At 48.0% G+C, this 24,256-nt stretch overlaps 1 protein-coding gene across 6 annotated transcripts in view; it reads left to right on the top strand.

The window, feature by feature from the left end:
- The window catches only part of LOC135392054 (BAI1-associated protein 3-like), a 63,872-nt gene that overhangs the window by 37,067 nt on the left and 2,549 nt on the right, over nucleotides 1-24,256 (top strand). For 3 of the 6 annotated variants that reach the window (XM_064622691.1, XM_064622688.1, XM_064622686.1), the window contains 21 exons: nucleotides 3,712-3,934; nucleotides 9,466-9,709; nucleotides 11,032-11,076; nucleotides 11,527-11,683; nucleotides 12,484-12,690; nucleotides 13,276-13,379; nucleotides 13,478-13,601; nucleotides 13,852-13,923; nucleotides 14,428-14,499; nucleotides 15,562-15,662; nucleotides 17,124-17,214; nucleotides 17,901-17,951; nucleotides 18,247-18,341; nucleotides 18,409-18,460; nucleotides 20,049-20,206; nucleotides 21,056-21,179; nucleotides 21,338-21,406; nucleotides 21,883-21,957; nucleotides 22,045-22,146; nucleotides 22,215-22,430; nucleotides 24,169-24,237. In XM_064622691.1, the coding sequence (XP_064478761.1) occupies nucleotides 3,712-3,934; nucleotides 9,466-9,709; nucleotides 11,032-11,076; nucleotides 11,527-11,683; nucleotides 12,484-12,690; nucleotides 13,276-13,379; nucleotides 13,478-13,601; nucleotides 13,852-13,923; nucleotides 14,428-14,499; nucleotides 15,562-15,662; nucleotides 17,124-17,214; nucleotides 17,901-17,951; nucleotides 18,247-18,341; nucleotides 18,409-18,460; nucleotides 20,049-20,206; nucleotides 21,056-21,179; nucleotides 21,338-21,406; nucleotides 21,883-21,957; nucleotides 22,045-22,146; nucleotides 22,215-22,430; nucleotides 24,169-24,237 (2,451 nt within the window). The remainder of the gene's footprint in view (nucleotides 1-3,711; nucleotides 3,935-9,465; nucleotides 9,710-11,031; nucleotides 11,077-11,526; nucleotides 11,684-12,483; nucleotides 12,691-13,275; nucleotides 13,380-13,477; nucleotides 13,602-13,851; nucleotides 13,924-14,427; nucleotides 14,500-15,561; nucleotides 15,663-17,123; nucleotides 17,215-17,900; nucleotides 17,952-18,246; nucleotides 18,342-18,408; nucleotides 18,461-20,048; nucleotides 20,207-21,055; nucleotides 21,180-21,337; nucleotides 21,407-21,882; nucleotides 21,958-22,044; nucleotides 22,147-22,214; nucleotides 22,431-24,168; nucleotides 24,238-24,256) is intronic. The other 3 variants (XM_064622687.1, XM_064622692.1, XM_064622693.1) reach the window with 3 other exon arrangements.

The raw sequence follows: 24,256 nt of genomic DNA on the forward strand, positions 1-24,256 counted from the left end.
ACGACTTTTACGCGCCGTCCCCGGTGGAGACAGAATAGGAAAAAAAAAGAGAGAGAGGGAGAGAGAAAGCGCGACAGACGCGGACGACGGAGTAAAAAAAAAACTAGGATGGGGAGCGCTGTTACCTTTTGTTATCCATGGAAATTGCTCGCCATAGTTTTTCGCTTTTCTTCTTGATTTGCACGACAGAGAGCGACTGCACGAACACGTTTACAACAAAGGACTCTTGCCTCAAGATTACCCCTGTATACAGTTCATAGAGGACGAATCCGCACTCAACTCCGCGGATAATTCGTGGACACTTCGGATAATTCGAATTTTTGGATAATTCGTGGCTTCACGACGCCATGGGCGACGCCACAGTGGTCGGCCTTCGGATTAAGATAGAATGCCGTATACACTTTTAAAGCGCGACTTTACCGCATAACCTGCTCAAGGCACAGAATAATACTGTTTCGATTCCTGATTTAGGGAGAGAGCGAGGCGTACGGCATTTTTTTGGGCCCATTAACGTATATGCTGTTTGTCACAGAAGGGCATATACGTCCATTTTCAACAGATCAGGGTTGAGAGAGAGAGTGTGAGAGAGAGAACGAGATCATTCGAAATGAGGAGACTGTTATAGGGTGAAACTCTATTTTTAGGTCCGCTAAATACCGGTCGTTGGCAGAAAAAAAAAAAAAAAAAATTACGACCCCGACAACAGTGGGTTCCTGACTCTGCCATCTTTACTTTTTTTTACGTTACTTTTTTACTTTTACTTTTTTACTTTACTTTTTTTACTTTAGGTTTTTACTTCTGTGCTTACCAGTGTCCTGATAGCTTGCGTAATGTTGCTTTAGAACCCTTTTTCTGTGTGTGTGTGTGTGTGTGTTTGTGTGTGTGTGTGTGTGTGTGCATTCTCAAGGAACAGGTGCCCGACCGATTAAGGCCGTTAAATTTCTAATTCCCTCCTAGATCGAACGATCGAACTTGCGATTGGCGTCGTCGACGTCCCCACGGGAATTGGAGGAGAGGAGGTTAGGTTAGCTGGTCTTTTCTTAAATCTTCTTTTTGTTTTTGTAGTTTCTAAGTTGATGTTCCGAGCTATATTCTGGGTATTCAAACGGAAACCATAGAAACATGCGTGGTCAATGTACATTTAAATAGTACTTAATTGGCATAGGGTAAATCCTGATCATCATCTTTGCTCTCCAAACTTCCACAAGATGCCTACTGTGGCCATGGGCCTACACAAGGCTTCTTGTTTTTCCAAGCATTCTAAGTTATACAGGGGCAGAATTGACTCATGGTTTACAGTACAAGAGTGCAGCACAGTAAAGGCACAGTGAGGTACCTGCAAGGTACAGTAAAAGAACCTAGGAGGGTCCTCCATTTTTTGGTTATCGCCGTCAAGTAGGCAAGGCCATGGGCGTTGCCACGATTTTTTCCAAGGGAGCAATTGTGTCCGGGGGGGGGGGGGGCAAAACGGGCAACCCCTCACCTCTCCTGGAGACGGTCGCTGTTGACTGTGCGGGTGTACAGACGCCGCACTACTATGGCGACGACCTGTGAATAAAGCACGCAATTTTCACAGGTGACCTTGAAGCTCCAGGTGGGGGGAGGGGGGTGCACGGCCCCTTTTCCTCCCCTTTCGGTACGCCTATGTGCAAGACTAACGTCACCACGAGGTGGCGGGTACTCAGTCAGTTCCCGATGCTTTGTTTGCGTTCGTGCATAGCCTAGCCCAATCTAACCTACCCCAGCGTTACCACAGCGAGACAAACCCACCTGCACGTGTATGCAGGATCTTTGCAGGGTCGCAAAGCGGCCTCGGTAGATAAGTTGGAAGGCGTCCGATCCCAAGCTTGCGGGATCGATCCCACCGGAGAACACCAACAACTTGATGGCAGGGTATTTAGGCGATCGCTCCGTCTTCCGCGTTTTAGACGTTATATACGACGCGCCGCGTGCCCAGATTTCGGTGCTCGTTAAAGACCGCTCCTGCGTGCGAAAGCAATCCACCAGTGGCGTAGACAGCTAGAGGGTGGTTTTGGGGGTGCAAGCCTCCCCCCCCCCCTTCGAAATGGTACCTTTGGCAGTGCATTTGGGCGAGGGAAACGAGAGGAAATCCTCCTCCCCCATGTCAAGTCCCCGTATAGAACCCGACCCGAAATAGTTTTCTGGCACACTGCAATAAGTAAATAATAATACTAAATAATAACTATAAATAAAGCCACGAATTAATTATCTTGGCAAAATGAGTTCGATATATCGTAGCGCTTGACGGTGTGAATAAAGTCCGAAAAATCATTCACCGGATGTCGCTCTTACGTTTTCTTCGAACACGTTTTCTCCGTTCCGCGGGACGGAACAATAGGGCTGTACATCATTTTCGTAGGAAGCTGTCGGGAAGTATTTCGCGCTCGTCGCGCCGTTTCTGCACGCAAAATAAAAGCGAACAACGCGGCCATAACGCAGCTATCGATTTCTCCTCAGCACTGATCGTTGCAATTTGAAGGGAACGTTGAAACAAATTTTTCGGTGCTTGCAAATAAGCGAAGCGAGGCAAATGTTTCTATATACTTGTAGCGTCAGAGAGTACGGGTGGCAGTCTACGTCGTGATGACGTCATACGTCATAATACGACGACATACGACGTTATAGACGGAGCAAATAGTGTGCAATAACGTAATTGCGTTGCCTTGTAGTTCCTATAATCTTTTCATCCGATGTACGATCCAATTAGTGTTCGCACGCCATCGCCTTGTGCGGTGCTAATACTTCGCATACGTCATCGTGATAGAAAGATGTCGATGATGTGGTGCCATTGCGAACTCTGCATAGCCCTTTTCTGAAATTGCTTTATCGATGTTTATGTGTGGTTCTAGTTGAAGGCTAGGTTTGAAGAGTGGTCCACTCTGAATGACTTGCGCTCTAAGAGACTAGAAAACCTCTTGTCCCGTTTCATTATCTTCTGGGGATCAGCCGGTTTGACTCGCTTCCAAATGATCTGCATGAAAAAATGAACGAAAAGACAGTCAGTCAACTGTGCTAACTTGATGTACCGGAGTTTACACGAGAGTCTGCGCTTTGCTGTGTACGAAAGCTTGCACTTGACATATGAGTATGTGCCAGCAGTGGACTGCGCTAGATCATGGGTGCGATAATAGGTGCCCATGAACTGCATGTTGAGCTCATGAGCTGAACAATATAGACAGCTGCACCCGGGCTGTACCAAGCCGGCACACCACACTCGGCAGGAATTGGAACACTGACTGTTCAACCTGCAACCTTGGGATCAGCAAGTGAACGCAAGCCACTTACTAAGAGACTGAGATCTTCATCGCTATATAAAATTTGATCGTGAATAATTCGGTGTTATTGGACTGGCGGTAGTTACAGAATTTCTTAGTGTGGCGTGGTTCCTAAAGACGTTGAAATATTTCGCACGACGACTTTCTGCAAACAGCGTTCAATCTTTCAGAAACGCGTTCCAAGTGAGTTCCCAGTTTCGAGAATAGTTTAGCTGGAACGCTGAACTGAAACGAAAGCGGCTTTCCATTTATTCATATCCAAAACTCGGCACGACGCAAAACGAGACGCCAACGCCAAATGAAATACACTATTCAACTTGGAACGTCCCGTGGGCTCCTCGGTTTTCAGCCTGTGTCGCGTTTATATTGTATGAATGACACGCGGTGCCTTATAGATTTATCGACCATCTTTCAGGGAGAAGAGCTGTACGTCGAAGTGTTGTACACCGTGGAACACAAGCTGGGTGCGGACGGCGCCTTCGCGGAGGACCTCCGCGCGTACGCCCAGAAGGCCTTCAACATGCCCCAGGAGACGCACGAGCGGCTGCTCGCCGCTGCCCGGCAAGAGCAGCCTCCCATACCGGTGCTTAACGTGACCGTACTCGAAGCTAGAGGACTAGAAGCGAAGGATCCTAATGGTGCGTCTGCCAAGCGTTTATCCCATTCCTTGAAGCGATAGACGTATCGTGACCACGATGGCAATTGATGTTCTGAGGCTGGAACACATTGAAAGGACAAATACATAAAGGGCCTCAAGTGCCTAAGAAATTAATGATGAAATACGGAAGTCACTGAAAAGTCCTACAGCTGGCCCTAACGTTTTCTGTGACTTCCTTTCTTTCATCACGTATCAGGACCTATCACTCTTAAAAATGAACTTCACCACATAGCACTCTCTTAGCCACCCATCAACCCGAATGACAACGTTCTCGCCCCTGATTCGTTGAAAATGGGAGGCGGGGCCTATTTTGTACCCAGGATGCATCACAGGGGTGACACAAACCCGCCATTGTTGTAACTACCCTCAAGCGGGTGCTTTTGGCAAAACTGCCATCTTGTCCTGGTCGCACGTCATAAAAAACGTCATTTTGAGGTCATGTGACTTTGTTTACATGTCGTTTTGCCGCTTACCGACATATTTCCGTCATCATAACGCGAAGAGATGAACGTATTTTGCCAGCGTAAACTATGCGGTGCTCCTTCCGCAACATGGTAGTCCATTTCTAATTAGTTTAAGTACATCGCATCGGCTCGGTAAATCTTAACGCGCGGTCGTCATCACATTTTTGGAAGCCATCAACAGTACGAGGCCTTATGTGCAAGACTGCGCGTTTTACTGCGAGATTATCGGATAAAAATAACTACACCGTGATTGAAAAACATCCAAAACGTTGCGCAGAAACAACAACCGCATCGTTTACAAACGGTTTGGCCGCCGATCACGGGCGCCGCCATCTTTAAGGTCACGTGTGCCTTGGCGTTTGCTGTGACGTGCGACCAGGACCTGTCCAGGATGCATTGCGTTCGCCCAGCACGCTTTCGTCTACGGAGCAATACGTTGGATGCCACCCCTGTGCCGTACATAGTGTGTACAGAATAGGCTCCGCCTGCCGTTTTCAACAAAGCAGGGATTCGGGATGATGGTTGGCTAGGAGCGTGCTATGTGGTGAAGTTCATTCTTAAGATTGTACTTATAGGAAAGGGCAGGAGGAGGAGGAGGAGGAGTGTCGTTGGGAGGAACCCGAGATGTCTACTTGCCTGATTAGGCGGCATGTTTCTCGGGAAGGGAAAGGTGGTGGAGAGGAGGAGAGGAAAGGGTGAAGTGGAAGACCGAGCGGAATCCGCTCGGGGGGAGGATAGCTGCGTCCATGGGCCGACTTCGGGGGAACTGTGCCGGCATACGCCTATTACACATCTGAGGGAAACCCAGGAAAAACCCCAGACGGCACAGCCGGCTCGCGGATTCGAACCGCGGACCTCCCAGTCTCCGAGCGTTACCGCTGCGCCACCGGAGCTGGTAGGAAAGGGCAGAAAACGGGTTTTCGCTGCTTCAGCAGAACATTGCAAGTGTCACGTGGTTACATAGGGGGAGCTTTGGGCGCGGTAAGTGGGGTGCATTTCGATACACCATGGACACATATATTAAGGAATCCCAAAAGTAACGATAGAAATGGTATTCTAACTACAGGTTTTCCCGGCGATTTTAATCCAAGTGCCAGCTAAATTAATCCATGCCCCACAAAGTTTGCGTGGCACATGGATTAATTTCGATGGCGCTTGGATTAAAATCGGCGGGAAAACCTGTAGTATGGAGGGGAGGCCGTAATGAGACTATACTATCCGGTGACGTCACACTTCTTGCCTCCATTTGAGCTTCACCGCCGGCGTGAAGCCTGAAGGTAGGAATAAATACAAATATTTCGCGGAATGGACGTTGCTCGAATTCCCACCTAGACCATTCACTTTTTTTTTCTTTTTTTTTACACGAACTACTTCACATTCTATTGATTCTTGGGTGGTTTGGAGCTTGAAGCCAAGCGTACCTCATCATCCGCCGTGAAGATGCATAAATGATAATAGAAATGAAGACGTAATAAGCATGAAGGCGGAATAGATCGAATATTGGACAGCATTCACCGTAACCGACGAAAATAAACAGAAGTTACTTAGTGTACATTACGGAACATGACCGCTAGGCGGCGCAAGCAACTAGCCATTATGAAAAAGCCGATCCGGCAGGCACAATCCAGTCGACCAACTGGAACTCGGCCAACAGAAAAGCTCTCGACACAATGCACTATTGAAAAGAAGGTATTATGTAACAACTCCATTTAGGATTCCACGACACAGAATGGCGTTGAATCAAATTCAACTCCTGTCGCGGAAGGCCAACACTGGTTCGCGGTTCATTTAATATGTATGGAGATTCGGCATGCTTGAGTTCCCATCGAGATCAAAGGAAATCTCATTTTGGTCTCTTGGAGTTCGCTTCCAACGTATCACAGGTCGGTACAAAGTTTCCACTATAGGACTGGAACGCGAACATATTTTTAGCTGTTTCTGCTTCGCGACCTTTCGCTCTCAGACACTGTATATTTAAGGCAAAGATTAAAGGGACCGTGAACTTTTTCTGACACTTTTTTTCTAAATTATTGCCGAAAACGATTCTTCCTGTTGGACAACTCGTACAGAGGAAAATTTTCCCGATTAAAGTGGGCGTTTTTTTTTTTTTTAACCACCTCTCCTCCGCGGTCCTCCTTCCTCTCGCCCAAATTTTATTCCGGTGTCCGCCCAAAAAGTCATTTTAATGCGACACTATATAATGTAGTCAGCAATCACATTTTATTTCCTTCGTGAATTCGTCAGTTGAAAAAAACGTGAGCAATCACTGCGACACACCTCCCAGTCAACGACGCCGTCAATGCTCTCTCCGTGCGGGAGGCCGGAAGAAAACAAGAACGCACGCAACTTCCGTTTGCTTCCTGATTGGCCGAGCATCTGCGGATGCCGCTAAAAATCGTGCACTGCGCGATCGCCAAAAAGCGGAAGGCGGAGGCGGCTTTTCCCGCCCAGCGGCAAGAGTTTACCGCGCCGCGTTCGCGTTTCCGCGCAGATTCTCCGCATGTGGGAACGCGATCTAAATCCTGCTATCCACCCGGCTTCCCAAGCGGCACAATGTACTGAATGTCGAGTGCAATAGGGGTGGACGGGTAGGTGGAAGGCCTTGAACAGACTCGTGAAACTCAAGAACATCGATAAGACGCATACCGTCCACCCCTATTGCACTCGACTTTCAGTACATTGTGCTGCTTGGGTTCCAACCATGATGACGAATAGCAGCAAGAAGACAAGGACAGGGTCGAAGTAGACAGGACGACTGCAGACTCTCAACTAACGTTTTGATCAAGGAACGCAGCATCTTAAACGCTAACATCTAGGTCACCGACCATCACCTAAAAATGCGCAGAGAGGGCAAGGTTTATGCTGCCGGCTGGGAGATAGCACTCAACATCTTATCCACCGCGTAGAAAATCTACTTCCACGTCTGCTAACGTGACAGAAGGGGAGCTGACACATCTGTCATTACACGTGGCAATAAGAAATGCCTCCATTATCTCCCGCACCAACTGATCTTTATGAACTGCCAGCACCTCGGTCTGATTGAAAAACGGCATACACTTACAATCTCGGGAATGGACGCTCAAGTGACCGGATGGGGTTCTTCCAAGTGAAGACGCATGTTCCATAAGCCTAATGTTAAGGCATCTACATGATTGACCAACATAGCATCTTTCACACTGAAGCGGTATGCGGTAGGCGATATCAAGCTTGCAATCCACGAATGGCTGTCGATGTTTCACATTACATTCTAAAGGCATTCCTATTGTGCAATAGGCTTCCAACCAATTTCTTAGCAACTAATCGACATTGCGTGTGGGCACACGTGGATGGCGAAATAAGCGTCTATTCCTAACTGAATTACTCTGCCCTCCGCGAAGCCACTTAATGAACGATGTGAGGGCAACAAATGAAACTCTGTCCTCCAGAGGGCGACGAACAAACAGAGAAGACAAATTTGCAGTAGCAATATTGACCGCTCCTCATTGGCTGCCGGTTGCGTAAAGAACGCGAGGTCGCGTCGTCAAATTATTAATTAATTGTCAAATTATTAAAACGTGCAGTTTTGCGTGCGCCCTAAATAATAGACCCAATTCCACGTTTGTAACCAAATGACGTCATAGTGCTCTACAGCGCCACCAATTTGGTAGAGTTGAACTACGCTCGAAAGCTAGGTGCGAACAAGGTCGCGCCCGAAAGCCACGGTCTTGAGGGGATTACGATGGTCCCTGAAAGGGACGCGACCTTCGGTCCTACTTTTCTTTCAATAGGAGGCAGCGAACAAGTGCCCATTCGTGGTATCCAGCCCTCCCCCTTCCGATCTGTTTCGGTTTCAGTCTGTCTACCAACGTCATGATGACGTTTTTCGGATAGAGGTCTATTTCTGAGACTGTACCTATAGTGAGAATGAGACGATTAAATCACGGTGCTGATGCTCCTGGGAGGTTTTCCTCCGTGGTTCGGTAAGTCTTATAGATCAGTTCTGAACAGTGTTTACAAATCGACGGACCACGCAATCTTACTACTATACGACGTCCGTCACGGAATATGCAATGCCCCAAGTACTGGTCAACGGCGTAAGCACTTGCGTAGAAATGTGAAAAATGAACCTGGCATTATGATGAAAGATGAAAGTCACTGAAAAGGTTAGCCAGCTGTAGGGATCGAACCCACATCTTCTGGATTACCGGTCCAGGGCTCTACCAATTGAGCTAAGCTAATACGCCTCTCCAGCGACTTTCGGGGTGCGTCATCTGAAGGGACGACAAACCAGCCACTCACTCTCACTCACCCTCCTTTCACTCTTACATTTTTTGCTCACTCATACACACATTCATACGACGGAAATCGACGCAGGCGGCACCTGTTGAACAAGAGATAAACTGATGTTCTGAGGCTGGAACAACATAGAAGGGACAGGGGCTTTGTTGGTATCTGTCCCTTCTATGTTGTTCCAGCCTCAGAACATCAGTTTATCTCTTGTTCATCTGGTATTGTGAGGTTAGCGAAACTACGGAACATACGCGGAGGTCTTCCACAACAGCAGTCTTAACCTTAACACTAGCAACTTAACCTTAACCTTGTGGGAAACCTTCCGGTTAACCCTCCACCGGGACCACGCCCGTTCATCCGTCCCACGCAAGGAACGCAGACACAATTTCGAACAATTAACGAAGGGTTTATTTCAAACTGCGCAAGCCAAGGCTTTCCCCCAAGAAGAAAAGCGACCGTCTCCGGCCGCCAACGCATCTTAAATACTAAGTTCTTCGGGTATCCGCCCTCTAATCTACCGGCAAGCGACACGCGCCAACAATCTATCGCGACACCTGTCGACCACAGCACAAAACAAAATCCCACAACCTTAACAGTGGTCACAAGTCGACGGTACATGTCCTCGAGGTTCAGGACGATCAGAACAAGGACAAAACAGACGGTCTGCGAAGAACAGAACGAGACGGACTCAAAAGATGCTACCATCGTGGCAAATTACACTAGCTGGCTTGCATGCCGTGTTTATGTTCTGAATGATGACGTGTCGTTCTGCTTCCAGGATACAGTGACCCATACTGTATGCTGGGAATCCGCTTGGGTTCCGATCGTCGAGGCAGCGCCGAGGATGAAGTCTCTTCGGGCGGTGGCTCCCTACGTCGCCTCGGAGCTTCTCTGAGGCAGCGTGGCACTGAGCAACGCGGCCGAGGTGGAAGCCTTCCCGACACCCTACCTGCGAAATTTATTCGCACCACAACCGTAAAACCGTCCACTTTGAATCCGCGTTGGAACGAGCGATTCCGCCTGTGAGTCTCTTTCAGCACCAATCTTCCGCTACAGGTTGGGACAAAAGTTTACGGAACACGCGAGCGGCGTATTTTTTTCGTCGGTACGACACCCTAGCGGCTGCTGGCGGAAGCGGGTGAGTTCACTGCTTCGGAGGGGTGCAAGCGGTGCAAGCGTCGCCTGGTTATTTGGGAAGTGGAAGCTACCGCTGTGTGTCGCTAACAGCGTACCCTTCCACCCCTCCGAAACAGTGAACTCACCCGCTTCCTGCAGCCGCTAGGGTGTCGCACCGAAGAAAAAGTACGCCGCTCGCGTGTTCCGTAAACTTTTGTCCCAACCTGTACCATGCGTGTTACGATGTCGCTATCGTTATTGCTTCGTTGCCCATTACTATCGATGGAGTGTCTGTTCCCCATCACTTGGATTGGTGCTATTTTGTCATCCTTGCCTTCTTACGTAGCATGTGTTCTCTTTCCCGGGGATTTGTCAGCTCAAAAGTGTACAGCGTATACTTAGACCCTGAAGTTTTCGGGTTTTATATTTTTCCAAATTCGGGGGGTAGAAATCGGGTCAATAAATTGATGTCGAAAATTCATGCAAATTCGGGCAGAAAAATTACCATCAGACTGAGTTCGGGGCTAAATTGGGCATTATTGTAGAATAAACGTTCACTGTACCGTTTATCCAGAGTGCCAGAAGTAAGGGGCAGTCGCATATTTTGTGAGAAACTAGTATGTCGATGCCTTGAGGTGCCTAGCCTAGGTGCAGTTTTGCAGGTAGAAATCGGGTTTAACCCTAGATAGGTGAACCTCAATTCGGGGTGCAAATTCGGGGAAAAATCGGGTTTAACCCTAAAACATCAGGGTCTACGTATACTGTAGTCCTTTCCCCTCCGCGGAATGGCTATCTAGAACGGAACGTGAATATGGGTGTGTCCTTTGCTTTAGAGGTCAAAGACGTGGCTATAAACCAGCTATTATGCGCATGCGTAGGTTTCGACTCCGAGTGCGAGTTCTGATCGCACTGGACCTACAGGATATCATTCAAACAGTAACTCGTGCACAGTTTACAAGTATACTGCATAAATAATAACGTAGAAAAATATATATTTTTGCTGTCCATGCGGACTGGAGCTTTATGAAGGGGAGTTTTGCATTCAAATGCCCCGCCACCGAGCTGTGAACGGACGTGAGTGTATTCTACATATGACGCAACTGGAAGATACCAAGTGTGAGGAACAGTACTTCATGTAGTGCTATTGTGTCGTCACCAATATCTCATTACCTTATCATGATTGTCTTGTCGCTTTAAGTGTCAAGCTTTAGTTTTGTTTCATACGCAGAGATATTGACGACATCCACAGCGACTGCCTTCATCTGGACGTATGGTAAGTCTCATCAACTACACTCAGTGGCGTATCTAGGGTGTGGCAGGTGTGGACAGGTGCCATGGGCGCCAGGTGAACAGGGGCGCCATTATGTGGTCGGGTGTGAATGTGCCAGGTCGGGCACTCAACCTGGCACATTCATAAGTGATCTAAAGCAACCACCATTGGGGAGGTTGTAGTGTGAAACATAGTGAGGACCACACGAAAACGCATCCCCAAGGACATCATGTTAACCATGTTGCCATGGGCGCAGGTAGCGCTAGATACGCCACTGACTACACTACACTACAATGCAGCAGTTGATGTATTTTCAAATCATGTTCTCCGCCACGTTAAGTACAACAAAACCACAGCCAAAGCTCAGAAAAGACATTCATGACCAGACACGCAGTCCTCGCATGTGCTGGCGTAAGAGAGACGTCCCGCAGTTATATTCATTCTGATTGGCAGGGACCACGATGACGAAAGTTCTGTATTTGATGCGGCGCGAAAGCTGAACGAAGTGACCGGACTAAAGGGCCTCAATCGGTACTTCAAGCAAGTGGCTCAGTCGGCCAGGGCTTCAACTATGGACGACTTTCTGGGCTGCATCGATGTTCGTCTCGAGGTAAGCTCCAACAGCCATTGCTGTCCAGAGAGCTGGTCGGGCGTACGGCCTGAAGTAAGGAAAAGTCTCTCTCCATTGATCGAAAGATGTAAAGACACGACGAGTGATATTCGAGCGCGTAATCTTGGAGGTCCGATCGTCTTGCGTGACGTAATAGTTTTTTTTTTATTTCGTGTTTGCGCCGCGAAGCAACTATGACTATGAGCGGCGTACAAACGTGAGCAGATGGAGAGCGTGACAGCAGGAAGGAGTGGGGATCGACAAGGGGGTTAGTATGCATCCTGGGCCGACTTCAGGGGGAACTGTGCCGATATTCGTCAGGAAACCTTGGCGGAAAACCCAGGGAAAAGCTCAGACAGCACAGCCGGTGACAGGACTCGAACCCGTGTCACCTCCCAGCCTCGGCGTGTGCGGCGATCATCCCAACCACTATGCCACGCGAGCTGGGTGTGTGACGTAATCAGATCAGTGTGAACTAGAATCACCGCAGCGAGCAGCCGCGAGGTCCCCTTAAAATTCGTTTGCTACGTGCCGCGTACTCTATACGTCACAGACAGTGGTCAAACCGACTCATTCACTTACAGGTACTCCAAAGGATTTGAGAGTTCAGCCACGGTGATAGTTCTTGCGCAGGAGCTCATGTTATTTATTGCACGATTTACTGCAGCCCAAAACGAAAAAAAAAAAAATATGCAGAAGAATTCCACTGCTCCTTTAAGTGCCGTGATCGCTCCCTTGTGTTTCACAGGCCCTTATCTATTACTGACGTTACTCTGGGAACATTATCACGTTCTTTACAGGACATTCCGCCAGCAGGTCTGGAGCGTTGGTTCCCCCTGGCTGGGCGCTCGCACCGGTCCACGGTGCAAGGCGAGATTAAATTACGCCTCACTCTGGGCACCCGAGAAGACAGAGGTCTCCAACCTCCACAAGATAACTGGAAGGAAGTCGTCGAGCACCAGCAGCTTCTGTGGATTATTCTTGAGCACGAACTGGCCCACTGGCAGGTGCGTTGTCCAGGCAGCCGTACGTAACGTAGTCATTTTGCAGCGACAGTAGAACTGAAGCTCCGGTTTGCACCATACGCACGTCTCAGGAGGCGCTGTCAAGTTAACAGCTCTGATGAATGCTGCTCGCATGGGCGGTCATTGGCAAGCAGTTCTTGGTCCATTATCTCTGCCTATACTCGCTCCGTTGTAACATCGATATTTGCGTATTATTACACATAAATACATACAAATAACCTCGAGCTTTCAGTGTTACTGATTTCTTGTGCTGTGCCAAAAAAAGGGGGTTGAACAGTGGCTTTTGTCACTGGGTCACTTTATGGTCGATGCGTAGCGGGTGTTCTAGCAAGGTAAAGAGGGAAGCACTGGTACTTGCCAAAGAAGACTTCGAGGACACGTTGCTATGGTAATGGAGAGAAAAAGAAAAAGAACGCCATTTACAACCATGACGGGAGATTACACTCAGAGGACTTAGCTTAGAATCTGGTATATCGCCGAGCGCATTCTCTGACTCTGTTGTGACAAAGGTGCAGGGAAGCATGTTTCTTTTTGCATTCCCACAGAGGTTCCGTATTTTTGTTCCAGGGTCCAAGCGAAAGTTGGAAAGGGGACTTTCCGTACGCGGCAACAGCGATTCTGGACCAACACGCATTGCAGGGGGATCTGACAGAACTTCAGAGAGCTATATGGTTAGTTCGATTTCCATTCATGTTGTAACAAGTCAATACTCCGGACTTTCTTTCAATAAGCGTCGCGGTAGTACCTGAGTAGTGTACTGTTCTTTCAGCCGATGGGTGATGTTCAGCCGCAAGCACATAGCAAATCCCCTGGACCTCACCTTGCTGTTCCGATTGCTACAAGAACTGGATCACGCGTGGCAGGACGCAGACCGTGCTCTCACGCGGGATGAAGTAAGTACTTCACACTCACAGTACGCGTGCCGTTAATTCCCTCGCGTCTTACTCAGCCCACGTTCGAATACAATTTAAACAAGCAATGGATCTGGACTCTGTCCTCTTAGAATAGTCACTTAACTTGCATCTGAGACACACCTATGGTGCTGCCTCTGGTCTATCGCCTTTAGCTTTTAAGTGGATCTTCCAAAGGTAGCCTACGTGTTGATTCATCAGACGCAGTTTAAAATCCAAAGTTCTATTGCAGCAGCTGGTGACAGTCATCGGAGATGGTGCAGTCGAGCTAAGCCCAGAGGAAAAAGATGCCAGCGTCAAAGAAGTGAGGATGCACTATGTCATGTACCGGTGACTTTCATGCTGCATTCTTAGCTATGCTGGTGCATTAGCTTGCCACCTCGCTGCTGCATCCTCTTGCTCTTCTTATAGCTTCCTCTGCTTTCATTCTCTATAATGATCTGCTTCGTAAAAGTCGCTGGAATTAACCTCTTCTCTGCATTCACTATATACTGGGTACTTCATGGGTACATTGCAATAGATCCTTTTTTTGCAAGGTGCTTCTGTGGTGTCTCACGGGTTCCTCTCAAGTCCCTCGTGTTACCTTCATGGGCACCACGGCGTACCTTGTGGCCACATCTCGTTGGTGCCCCATGGGTACCTCGTGGGTACGGCTTGAGTACATCCGCACGTCGTAGCTGTTATGGTTGCCGGAGCATGGCCCTACTTGCACGTGCGCACGAGGTCTCGCCGCTGCACGTTCTTTGGTTTGCCTCAAGGTGCGACACTTTCAAGGCATTGACGTAATGTACGTGGTTCATCCTTTCAGCATCAGGATCGACCAGGACTGTCGCAGTACGGCCCAGAAGCGAGCCAACGTGATCTCGTGTCCTCGGCAGAAGTGAGCGTGTGGTGCACTTTAGTCTTCCACTGAACCGCCACAGGGGACCGCAAGTTTACGCGGAAGCACAGTTTGTGAAACTCACCTTGTATCCGCATGGCGGATAGACGCCGTCCAGTAGATGGCGTAGTAGCATTTGCCTGCCGTGCACCGGGGTTCTGTTGGACTTCTCTTTTTGCATACTTTTCGTGGCGGCATGGAAGTACCGATATGCACACTCAACGGATTATCTTGTTGCGCAATCTCGCATGATGAGCGTGATTTATGTTGTATCTTCCTTGTATACTCATATAGGATGATTTTATATTCTTGCTTTAATTTCAAAACTTTCTCCTCTGACGTTTCTTGAAGCTTACAGTGCTGTGCTTTATAGGTATGGAAGCGTTAAGTTCAGTGCCAGAGTACCCGTACTTTCTAATTTTTACTAGCTGTTCAGTAACATTTCAACTCATAACCGATAACCGCGTAACCGATGGTCGGACACATTAGTTCCTCTGTGCGACGCTTTGAGAGCGTCCCTGCCGATTAACATTGCACTTACGTGAGGAGTGCACTTACCGAGGAATAACAGTTAACCATGTAGGGGCAGAATTTTGCCACTAACAGGGTAGAATTCTCTTCTCACTCAGGGGTAGAACTGTTCCACCTGTGGGGTAGAAATGAAGGGGTAGACGTGTTTCTACCCCTCACTTTCTACCCCAAAAGGGTTGAGAATCTGTGACAACACACTTCTACCCCAAAAGGTAGAAAATTACACCTTTTTTTCTTAGAGTGTGTTCGCTTTTTGGTTTAGAAAATGGCAGAAAGTAGAATCGTTGATTTGGAACACGCTATGTATCACAGTCGACGTAGTTCTAGTATCACCACTAGCTTAGTATTGCCCGGTAGGCCTATAGTACTTACACCGCTGGCTGTATATAGCTCGCGGCACTTCTTATAGGTACGTCATGTAGTGGTAGGCTTTTGTGGCCTTATAGCAGCATGTGCGCATGAAACGGGCCGTGTGTACCTGGGCGTGCTTCGGGTAAACGCCGATAACATGTGGTGTGTGTCGTGTTTCAGGAAGCTTGTCTTGCCGAATCTTTCGGCCTTTTTGTAGACTACTGTTTGGAGGTGCTACACAGACATCGTGAAGCTCGCAGCAAGCTCACGCGTCTACTTCAGTGAGTAATGCCTAAACGACTTTTGAGTCCAGTTATGCTTTTACGAATGCTTTTAAGTTGAATCTCAAAACGGCAAGGCCACCGTCTCTGAATGTCAATAGACATTGATTCCGATGTTCTTTGTCAGAAGTCGTTCTTGAAGCTGTATCTTGCTGTCTCGATTTTGTTCATTTGAAAACATCATTTCATTCCCCTTTCAAATCCAAACGCGAGCGCTTTGCGCTTCCAGCACCATCGACAGCTAACCAAAATGTTCAATCTGTCGACGATTTGTTCGTGATTCATAATTCAGTCATAATAATAATTTTAATTTAGTTCCAGATATCATTGTTGAACTTATGTTAAGTGAAGGATGCGTGTTTCTGTTCCGTGGCTTTATCACTTTCGCAACATCTCGCGTCGCGCGATGGCGACGCAAGTTCATTTTGGGGCGAGTTCAAATACCCATGCACGCCATAAAAAAATTCGTGCGAGCCCAAAACACGGGACTGGGGTCAGGGCATGCGTAGTGACGCCTTCCAATTCCATTGGGCTCCATAACGCTTGGGTAGCCTATTTTACAATTGAACCCGTGGATGCAATAAGGGGATAAGTCGAGAAATCGCAAACCGAGAAAACTTCAAATGAATATTTGGTAAAGCAATTGCAGCTGGGTTTCCTCGAATAACGCAAACGCAAAATGTGTGACATATATGTATATGACCACTCTACATTCATGTCCTGGTAGCATCCTTTTGGGGTGTATGATTTAGCAGAAACTGAACAAAATCCAGGAACATAACTTATTCCCTTTTCCAATATAACACCGCATGCGCAGGGTTATGGCGCAGAAAAAAAAAGAAAAAAAATTCTCAAGAGTCAGACCTTGGTGCCTGAACAACGGTGATGCCAGGTAGGATGAAGTTACCCGTGTGTATAGTGGAGCAGCCATGATCGTGCTGAATGTGTGCTAAACGAAAAGCACACGCTAGAAAATGATGTCCTAAGCTAAGATGACCAGCACAATACGACTTATTAGCATAGTGCACGCGTTTTTCCGATTACAGTAGCACAGCTGACACGGTCACGTGAGGTAGGAAGAACGTGTTTTTCGAGTGGAAGCCGAAGTCCATTTCCGCATCGTAGCAAAATTTAAGTCACACCATTTGTATGCATGTGTATAGAAAAGAGGCTGGATCTGACTGTCCATCCCATTGACACACATGCATTTCCCGTTTCTTACCCTCCTGTAGCGGGTCAGTAAATGGCATTGCAATACGGTCCTAAATTTTCTTTGACAGGTACATGCTGGTACGTAGATGTCATAGCAACAAAAATACTAAAAAGGGGATAAGTCGACTTATCCCCTTATTGCACCCACGGGTTCACTATTCAGTGACACAGCCAGGTTCAAGGCACGTGAAAACGGGCGAACCCGGTTTTGGCTTACGTTTTTTTTTTTTTTCTGCTTCCGTCTTGTAGGTGCCTATCTTTTCTGTATCGCATGAAGTCGTTCCGAAGATGTTGCCCCTTCCGAAACCAGCTAAGTGTCGACGTCACCGGAGCCCTGAAGGTAAGATTTCCGGTTCGTCAGTTATGAGACTCAGGTTCGGCGTTTTCGGCATTTATTCCCGGAGAGAATCGGCGGGTGTTTTTCGGTATTTATATGTTCTGTATCGAATTCCGATATTTTCGGCATTTTAAAAAAGTTCGTGCCAGAAATAGATTCGAAAAAATCGGCAGGTGTAGTCACTAGGGAGAGGGGAGGGGATATGTTTATTAAAGATAAAGAAAGGGGGAAAGAGAGGGGGAAAGGGGGCACTAGGGAGAATTAAACAGGGATGACAAACGGAAGGAGGGTACGCAAAGAACGCAACGCAAAGAATTTATTTTCATTTGTTGGAGGGTTCCACGTGTACTTGAACCCCCTTCACCCACTGATAAAAGTTTTACAGGGGAAGGTTTTTCGCTGAACTAGAGGTTAGCGGCTCCGAAGTGCGGTATATCTCGCAATCCACCTGGAAACGAAAATGGGATGCCTCGGAGAAAAAAAAAAAAATGCGATCGGGTACCGGCATTTTCGGCATGTAACACCACATGCAAGAGTATAATTCGGAGAACTTCTGAATATGCCGAATTTTTAAAAAAATCAACGGGCGTTTTTCGGCATTTTTCAGCAAATGCGGAAAACGCGGAAACCTATATAGTTCTGACTTATGAGCACATCCACCGGAACATGGGTTTTCTTCTTTGTTCCAGAAAGCAGCTCACGACTGGTTCCAGACAATTCCTCTGGACCCACACGGTGAGGTACTGCACATTTTTCTCTCAGTAGCGGAACAGAGGAGCTGGAGGCACCCGAAGGAACAAAAGTTTCAGTGTCATTCCAAGAGTGACTTCAAACCCTTCAAAGGTTTGCTAAAAAGACAATGACACCTGAAAAGGCTGTAAGACGACATAACTTATAGACAGTTCCTCAGAGCGACATTAACCTCTTCAGTGCACGATGACCTTCGGTTGTGTTCTTGCGTCCTGTCCCGAGAGACATGACATATACGTACGCACCTGGCGTGCATCACTCCAAACACGGGCTTCTGTGTTGCAGGTTCTGTACGACTTGTCCGCCTTGAGCGCGCTGGTGAATTCGCTCAACCGGGAGCTTCAGCAGGGTCACGATTCGTACAATGCTATCTTCCAGGAGTAAGTGACTGTATATATAGCTATTCCTGTAGCGTGATCGTTGTACGTATTATCATTTTGCCTCTAGGTACGTTGGCGTGAGCTACACTGCAGTGATGTACAAGCAGCTGGAGAAGTTGGTGAGTACAACAACACCAACTTTATTTTTAAGATTAGGAATGGGGAGTTTCATCGCCAGGGGGCGATACTCTACCTCATTTGCTGATGGTGATGTGGAGAATGAAACAATAGGCCCCTTCACAATAAGGATCCAAGTCCTATTGTGTCCGAAGAGGGGTAAGTGCAGCAGAAGGAACGGTAAAGCAAAGAGGAAAAGAGTCAGACAAACAAGAATGGGACCTGTCGCATTACTTTGGCGACTTGACACTAGACGGCGCTTCATGACCGACCAATGGTCACGTGACTACCTGTTCGTGAGCAGAGATCGATTGCCTGTCCCCATTTCTTAGTCAAAACCTGTAATTTCCCAAGAAATCGACCTCTGTGCGGTATATGTTTACGGACACATGTTTATGGGTACATGTATTGGTAGGCGAGCTGTATTGAGCAACGTCAAAAATTTCAGGGGGAGTGTTCGCTAACTGAAAACACTGATTATAATCACAACCGAGAAGCATGTCTAGTCTTTAGTGGCGTCTCATTTACTGTAGATTAGTCTACGGGTAGATGTAGACTTATGAAGTTACGAAGTGGACTATGTGGATTAGAATAGATTATCTATGTGAAACACAGACAAGCTAGAAGCTGCACAGTATTTAGAGCGATCTAGGTAAGCCTATAGATAAGTCTAGCTTAGCTTACATCAGCGATTTACCTGGTACTTGCAGTTCTTGCTGCTGAAAATCCGACACAGCAAACATGTAGTGGCAAAGCTCCGATTTGAAGCACTCCAAACCAACTGCAGGAAACCTGCCGCCCCAGTCCCACAAAGCCAGCATAACGGCTTACTAAGAAAAGAACTACGGACTACCGATCACAAAGAAAATATAATAAGCACTACATTGTACGCATGGCTTCTGCTAGAACTCTCCTGGACAGAGTAGACTACACTGTAAACTTTTTCACACCTTTAAAGGTGTGCGCTATGCACATTCAACCTGGTTGCGTAACATTGCATCTCCAGGATGATATTTTACAAAATTCGGAAAGCATTACTAAAGATCAAGTGTCAGTGCAAATCTTGGTTTCATTATGTCTTGGATATCGTAGGTACGAGCTAATGCATATATGCATCGCTATCGATAATCGAGCACGCGCAAGTGTCTACAATACTGTTGAACAATGTTGAGATGTTGCAAGACTGAATTTTTGGAGGACAGACAACACTCGAGTAAAGAAAATTTGTGCGAAACCGTGTTCCATTATGATGTTACCAAAATTACACCTAAAAAGGCGTGCGCCATGCACGCTATTACACCTTTAAAGGTGTGAAAAGATTTAGAGTGTACAGTGAAACTGTCCTCTAGCTTGTGGTTGAATGGACAACGTTCCTGTGTCATAGAGTACAATAAAAGGCAAGATGTCGGCCATATATATGCATTATTTATTGACGCACGCTGCTCTTAGCTGTCGGATAAAGTGCAACGGACTCTGCGGGTTGAGGTACGTTGTTTGACTCGAAGCTCCTGGGTGCTGTTACCAGAGGCCTGTTTCAAGAACGATTCCTAGCATATGAACAGATCCTAATGGCAATGTCTCTCTTCATAGTCTGGCACTAAGCTTCAGCACTGGGTCCAGACACTATGCGGGACCATCGACAACAACGCACTTCCGGAGAACGAGGCCATGGATCACGCTGTCAAAGTATTCGAGCTGTACATGGCTCTCAAGGAGTTCGTCGGATTCCGGGAACATCTCTCGCCGGAGTACGTAAATGTAGTTTCAAACAGATATAAACGCCGCACATTTAGTCGTCTTACAGGTACAAAGACGAGTGTCATCGAGATGATAATCATTTGTCAAGGTTTTTGCATTTAACTTGCGGACTAAAGGGCTGTTTGTACTGCAACGGCAGACAGTGCAGCTCGTACACAGTCGTCCGACGCAGTCGAGCACTTACGGCAAGCTACGCTGGCTTTCATTTGCTGTTTATACTTCGTCGTTATCTGGGGCTGGAGTATAAACTCTCCGAGGGCAGCCGACGGCAGCCTCCGAACATCAGTTTCTCTCTTGTTCGACGGCAGTCAACTTCGTTGCGCGCGCTGGCTTGTCGTCGTTACGCCGGAGTGTAAACAGCCCTTTAATCTTACGTGATCGATACCGAGACCTACGTGCCTCACATTGTGGTCACGCGAAATACCGCTTCCTTACGTGACGCACGAGTTATATAAAATCAATTTTGAAAAACGCGACGTAAATATGCCCGCTCCAGCTCTCGCCTAGCAACATTGTTGCTCCAGGAGCGCCACCTCGACCGCAGTCGCGTTCCGAGTCCAACTCCAAACCTGGACTACTGGCCGTCGTTCAACGACGACCGGAAAGCCACGTACCGGGGAGACGCCGGTGCTAGGGGGCGCCCACATTGATGACGTCACCTAGTTCATCGCGAAACCGAAACTTACGAAAGTTTTGCCGGCGGGCCTCACTCGAGTGCAGCACTGCCCATACACCATAGACGCTTGGGGCACATCGAGAGTACTGGCTCGGAAAAGGCACCGGCGAATGCGGGGGCTTTCAGTACGAATTCCACGAAAAGTACTTCCTTGTACTTACAGGGACCGTGAAAATGTGACTATGGTCGACTTCCACCAGTGGTTCTTCCACGCCGTTGAGGGCTGGTTCACCGTCGCTCGGACGAAAGCCAGACAGAGGATACGTAAAGCACTAGACGTTGATCAGGTATCCACTGGCTGGATTTAACGCCGTCCTCTGCTGCTCTCTTTTGCCTTCCCGTTTGTCCGTGGACATTACGCTCTTCACGTTCACATCCACTAGTTTGCCTCCTGATAGAGGACGCATTCGTTACATATACTATTATCTTATCGTATCTATTTCAGCTAAAGTTTGTGGACTCATACGTCCAGCACAGCACGTCGGCCGTGGATGCGGTCACTTGCTTTGCCCAAGTAAGACTTCAGATGTATTTCAACCCTTACACGTTCTTAGTCGTTATAGATTGTGTTTGTCTGTTTGCGTACCCGCCTCGGCTTGGTTAATTTCCATCATGTTCATCAGATGGCACCTGGCTTTTTTTCTCTAATGATGTGTGAAAGAGAGAGAGAGAGAGAGAGAGAGAGGGAGCTGCCCCTTCCGTCCGAGAGGCCCATAGACAAGTCTTTGGGAGGTCATGCCGATACAGTGTAACGATTCGTTCGAGTCTTGACGGCGTCTAGCTTTTTCGACGACTGCCGCATTTGAATCTTTCCACATGAGGATTCCTGGTCGTTAGACGACACCACGTTGTTTTGTCTCCTCAGACGCATTGGATCGGCTAGCTATCTCTATGGGCCGCATGAGGCGTCATAAGAATAAGAATGCTCACACGTTTGAGAGACGTGTTTCAAACAGTGCAGCCAAATACGTCAGCATTACGTCATTACAGATTAAAGAGTTTTGGAAACAACTCGCTTGGCCGGACCTTGAGGGATGTTATCCCTTTATCCTCAAGATCGTGGAAGTGAGTTTAAAATCTCTCTCTATAACTATAGCCTATATCCAAAAACGTATCCGTAAACGCACACGTTCTCCTTTTCATGTTCTCCAGGCCATTTGTGACGGAGCCGTCTTTTATGCCGCACTCTGCCACCAAAAGCTCATGGATTCCGGTTTCTACGACATGGAGGGGCAGTTCGACGTTGCCCTGCAGGTAACAGACTTGGGCCAGTTACAATTATATCATTTACCATTCACTAACGAATGAATTCATTCACGCAGGTATGCGTCGTGCTAAACAACATGGAGCACGTCCGTCGAGCTTTGCGCCCGTTGAAAGATGAGCTGGACGTTGAGGAACTGTTGTCGGCTCTGGAACAAGAACGAGGCGAGGCAGTGTCCTACCGTTGTCGAGATTCGTTGACGCGAATACTGCAGAGCGCGGAGGACGACATCATCCACAAGATCCTCACTGTGGTCGCTGCGCTTTCTGATAAAGTAAGTATATAGGGTTGCGTGAGGGACTGTAAAGTGAAATACAACCACCATGTTTTAAGATACCACCACGCAGCACTTGGCTTTGTGATGACACACACACAAGTCATCTTCTCTCAGTTCTTCATACTTTTCGTACTAATTAATGCTGAGTACTTTTAGAAACTTAGCGGTGGCGACCTTCTATGTTCGCCGAGGAAAACAGTGGGAGCCTGACCCGGGCTGGCGGACAGGTGTCACGTGATATTGAAGTACTACGCAACGCGTTTGAGACAGGTTACTAATTACTATCAGACCGGTTTTGAAGAATGACAGCACCTCTTGAGAAGTTCGGTTTAAACTGTTAGAATATCCAAAATAGCGTTGACGCGAGCGAGTTTGTTAATTCCGACACTATTCATGGCGCGGGAGGCGACAAGCGTGGAGGCAGTTGTGCGTGTGTGTTGTGCTCTTATCCCCTCCCGCGCTATGAATAGCGCCTGTAAGAATATCTCCATCGGTTGGCCTTACCCTTTCTCCACGTCTCCGTGTCGTCTGCTCCTCTGCCATTACCAACGGCGTAGGTAGCGCTTGGTATCGCTGCTGTGTGCAAAACCTCGCATCCAGGTGCGATTTCTACGGATGTCTGGTTTACGCCCTGGTGTTCCGGGATGCACCTACCGTGCACCTTCGACGACAAAGCGCACATTGCTGCTGGCCACCACCCGCCAAATGGCTAGACTAGTTACTGGCGTCCTCAATAGATGGCGCGCGAGTCGCCTGAGGGTTGCCGCGTCTTGGGGTCCGTTTGCATGGCGCAGCGATCTTTTAAATTAGATTTAAAAAAAACATGGTCGATCCATTGGTGGATCCGACGGCAATGCGTTCGCATTAAAACTTGAAAACCCTTTGGGAACTTCCCGTCACAACGCTACATATAACCCTTCAACGACCCTACATAACGCTAACGCAAGATAGCATTCGCAGCCAAACGAGCCTTTCGGGCTTACTCCGACTCAGCTTGGCGGCGCCGTCTCGCAGCCTCAGCCTTCTTTCACCGCCGCTCCTTCGCACAGCTTTCATAACCTACGGCGCGCCCACGCAGACACGTCTGAACCTGTCGACCACCGCAGCTGCACTGCCGAGTGCCGGCGCGCCGGCGCCGTGGCCGCGTCGCACTTTCCACGCGCTTTCTCCTTCCCTCTCCACTCACCGCGCGTACGCGCCGCGCCGTGGCTACAGACAGACCACACCGCGTAGCAGGGACCCTTGCGTAGCGAGGACTATAATGCTTACGCATTCAAAAATCTCAACGTGCAGCAGAACTATCACGTATTTGAAGCGTCCAAGTTACAAGCTTTCAGAGAAGCACACAGTTTCTATGGGTTTACTTTACAGTCCCTTTAACGTTAGCGTTTACTGACGCTCAAGTTGTAGTAAGTAAATTAAACAAGAAATTCTCGTTGGAGCATTGTGGAGTCCAGTGTCACAGTTCGTACCTGTGCAGCCACCGTCAGACAATGTAAGCGTAATGACCAGCGAAGACACAAGCGCCCTGGAGCGTTTGCCACTGGGCTTGGGACTATAGGTCCCAGCACTGCACGAGTGGCACAAATATGGAGCCCACATACGCGACACCGTCTTAAAGACGGAGTCACGTATGTAAGCTACCTAAGCGGAAATACTGCACGAATGTATGTGCTAAAAATAGCAACGGAACACTTGCGTGACATATATGGCTGGCTGTTGTCATTGCTTGCAGATGCGCCCGGAGATAAAAAAGAATGTCTTCCACCTGGCGTGGGCTCCCGACAAGGTGGACGCCAACAGCGTAAGATCAAAGCTTCATC

The sequence above is a fragment of the Ornithodoros turicata genome, chromosome 4 (assembly GCF_037126465.1).
Source record: "Ornithodoros turicata isolate Travis chromosome 4, ASM3712646v1, whole genome shotgun sequence".
NCBI classification, from domain to species: Eukaryota; Metazoa; Arthropoda; class Arachnida; order Ixodida; family Argasidae; genus Ornithodoros; species Ornithodoros turicata.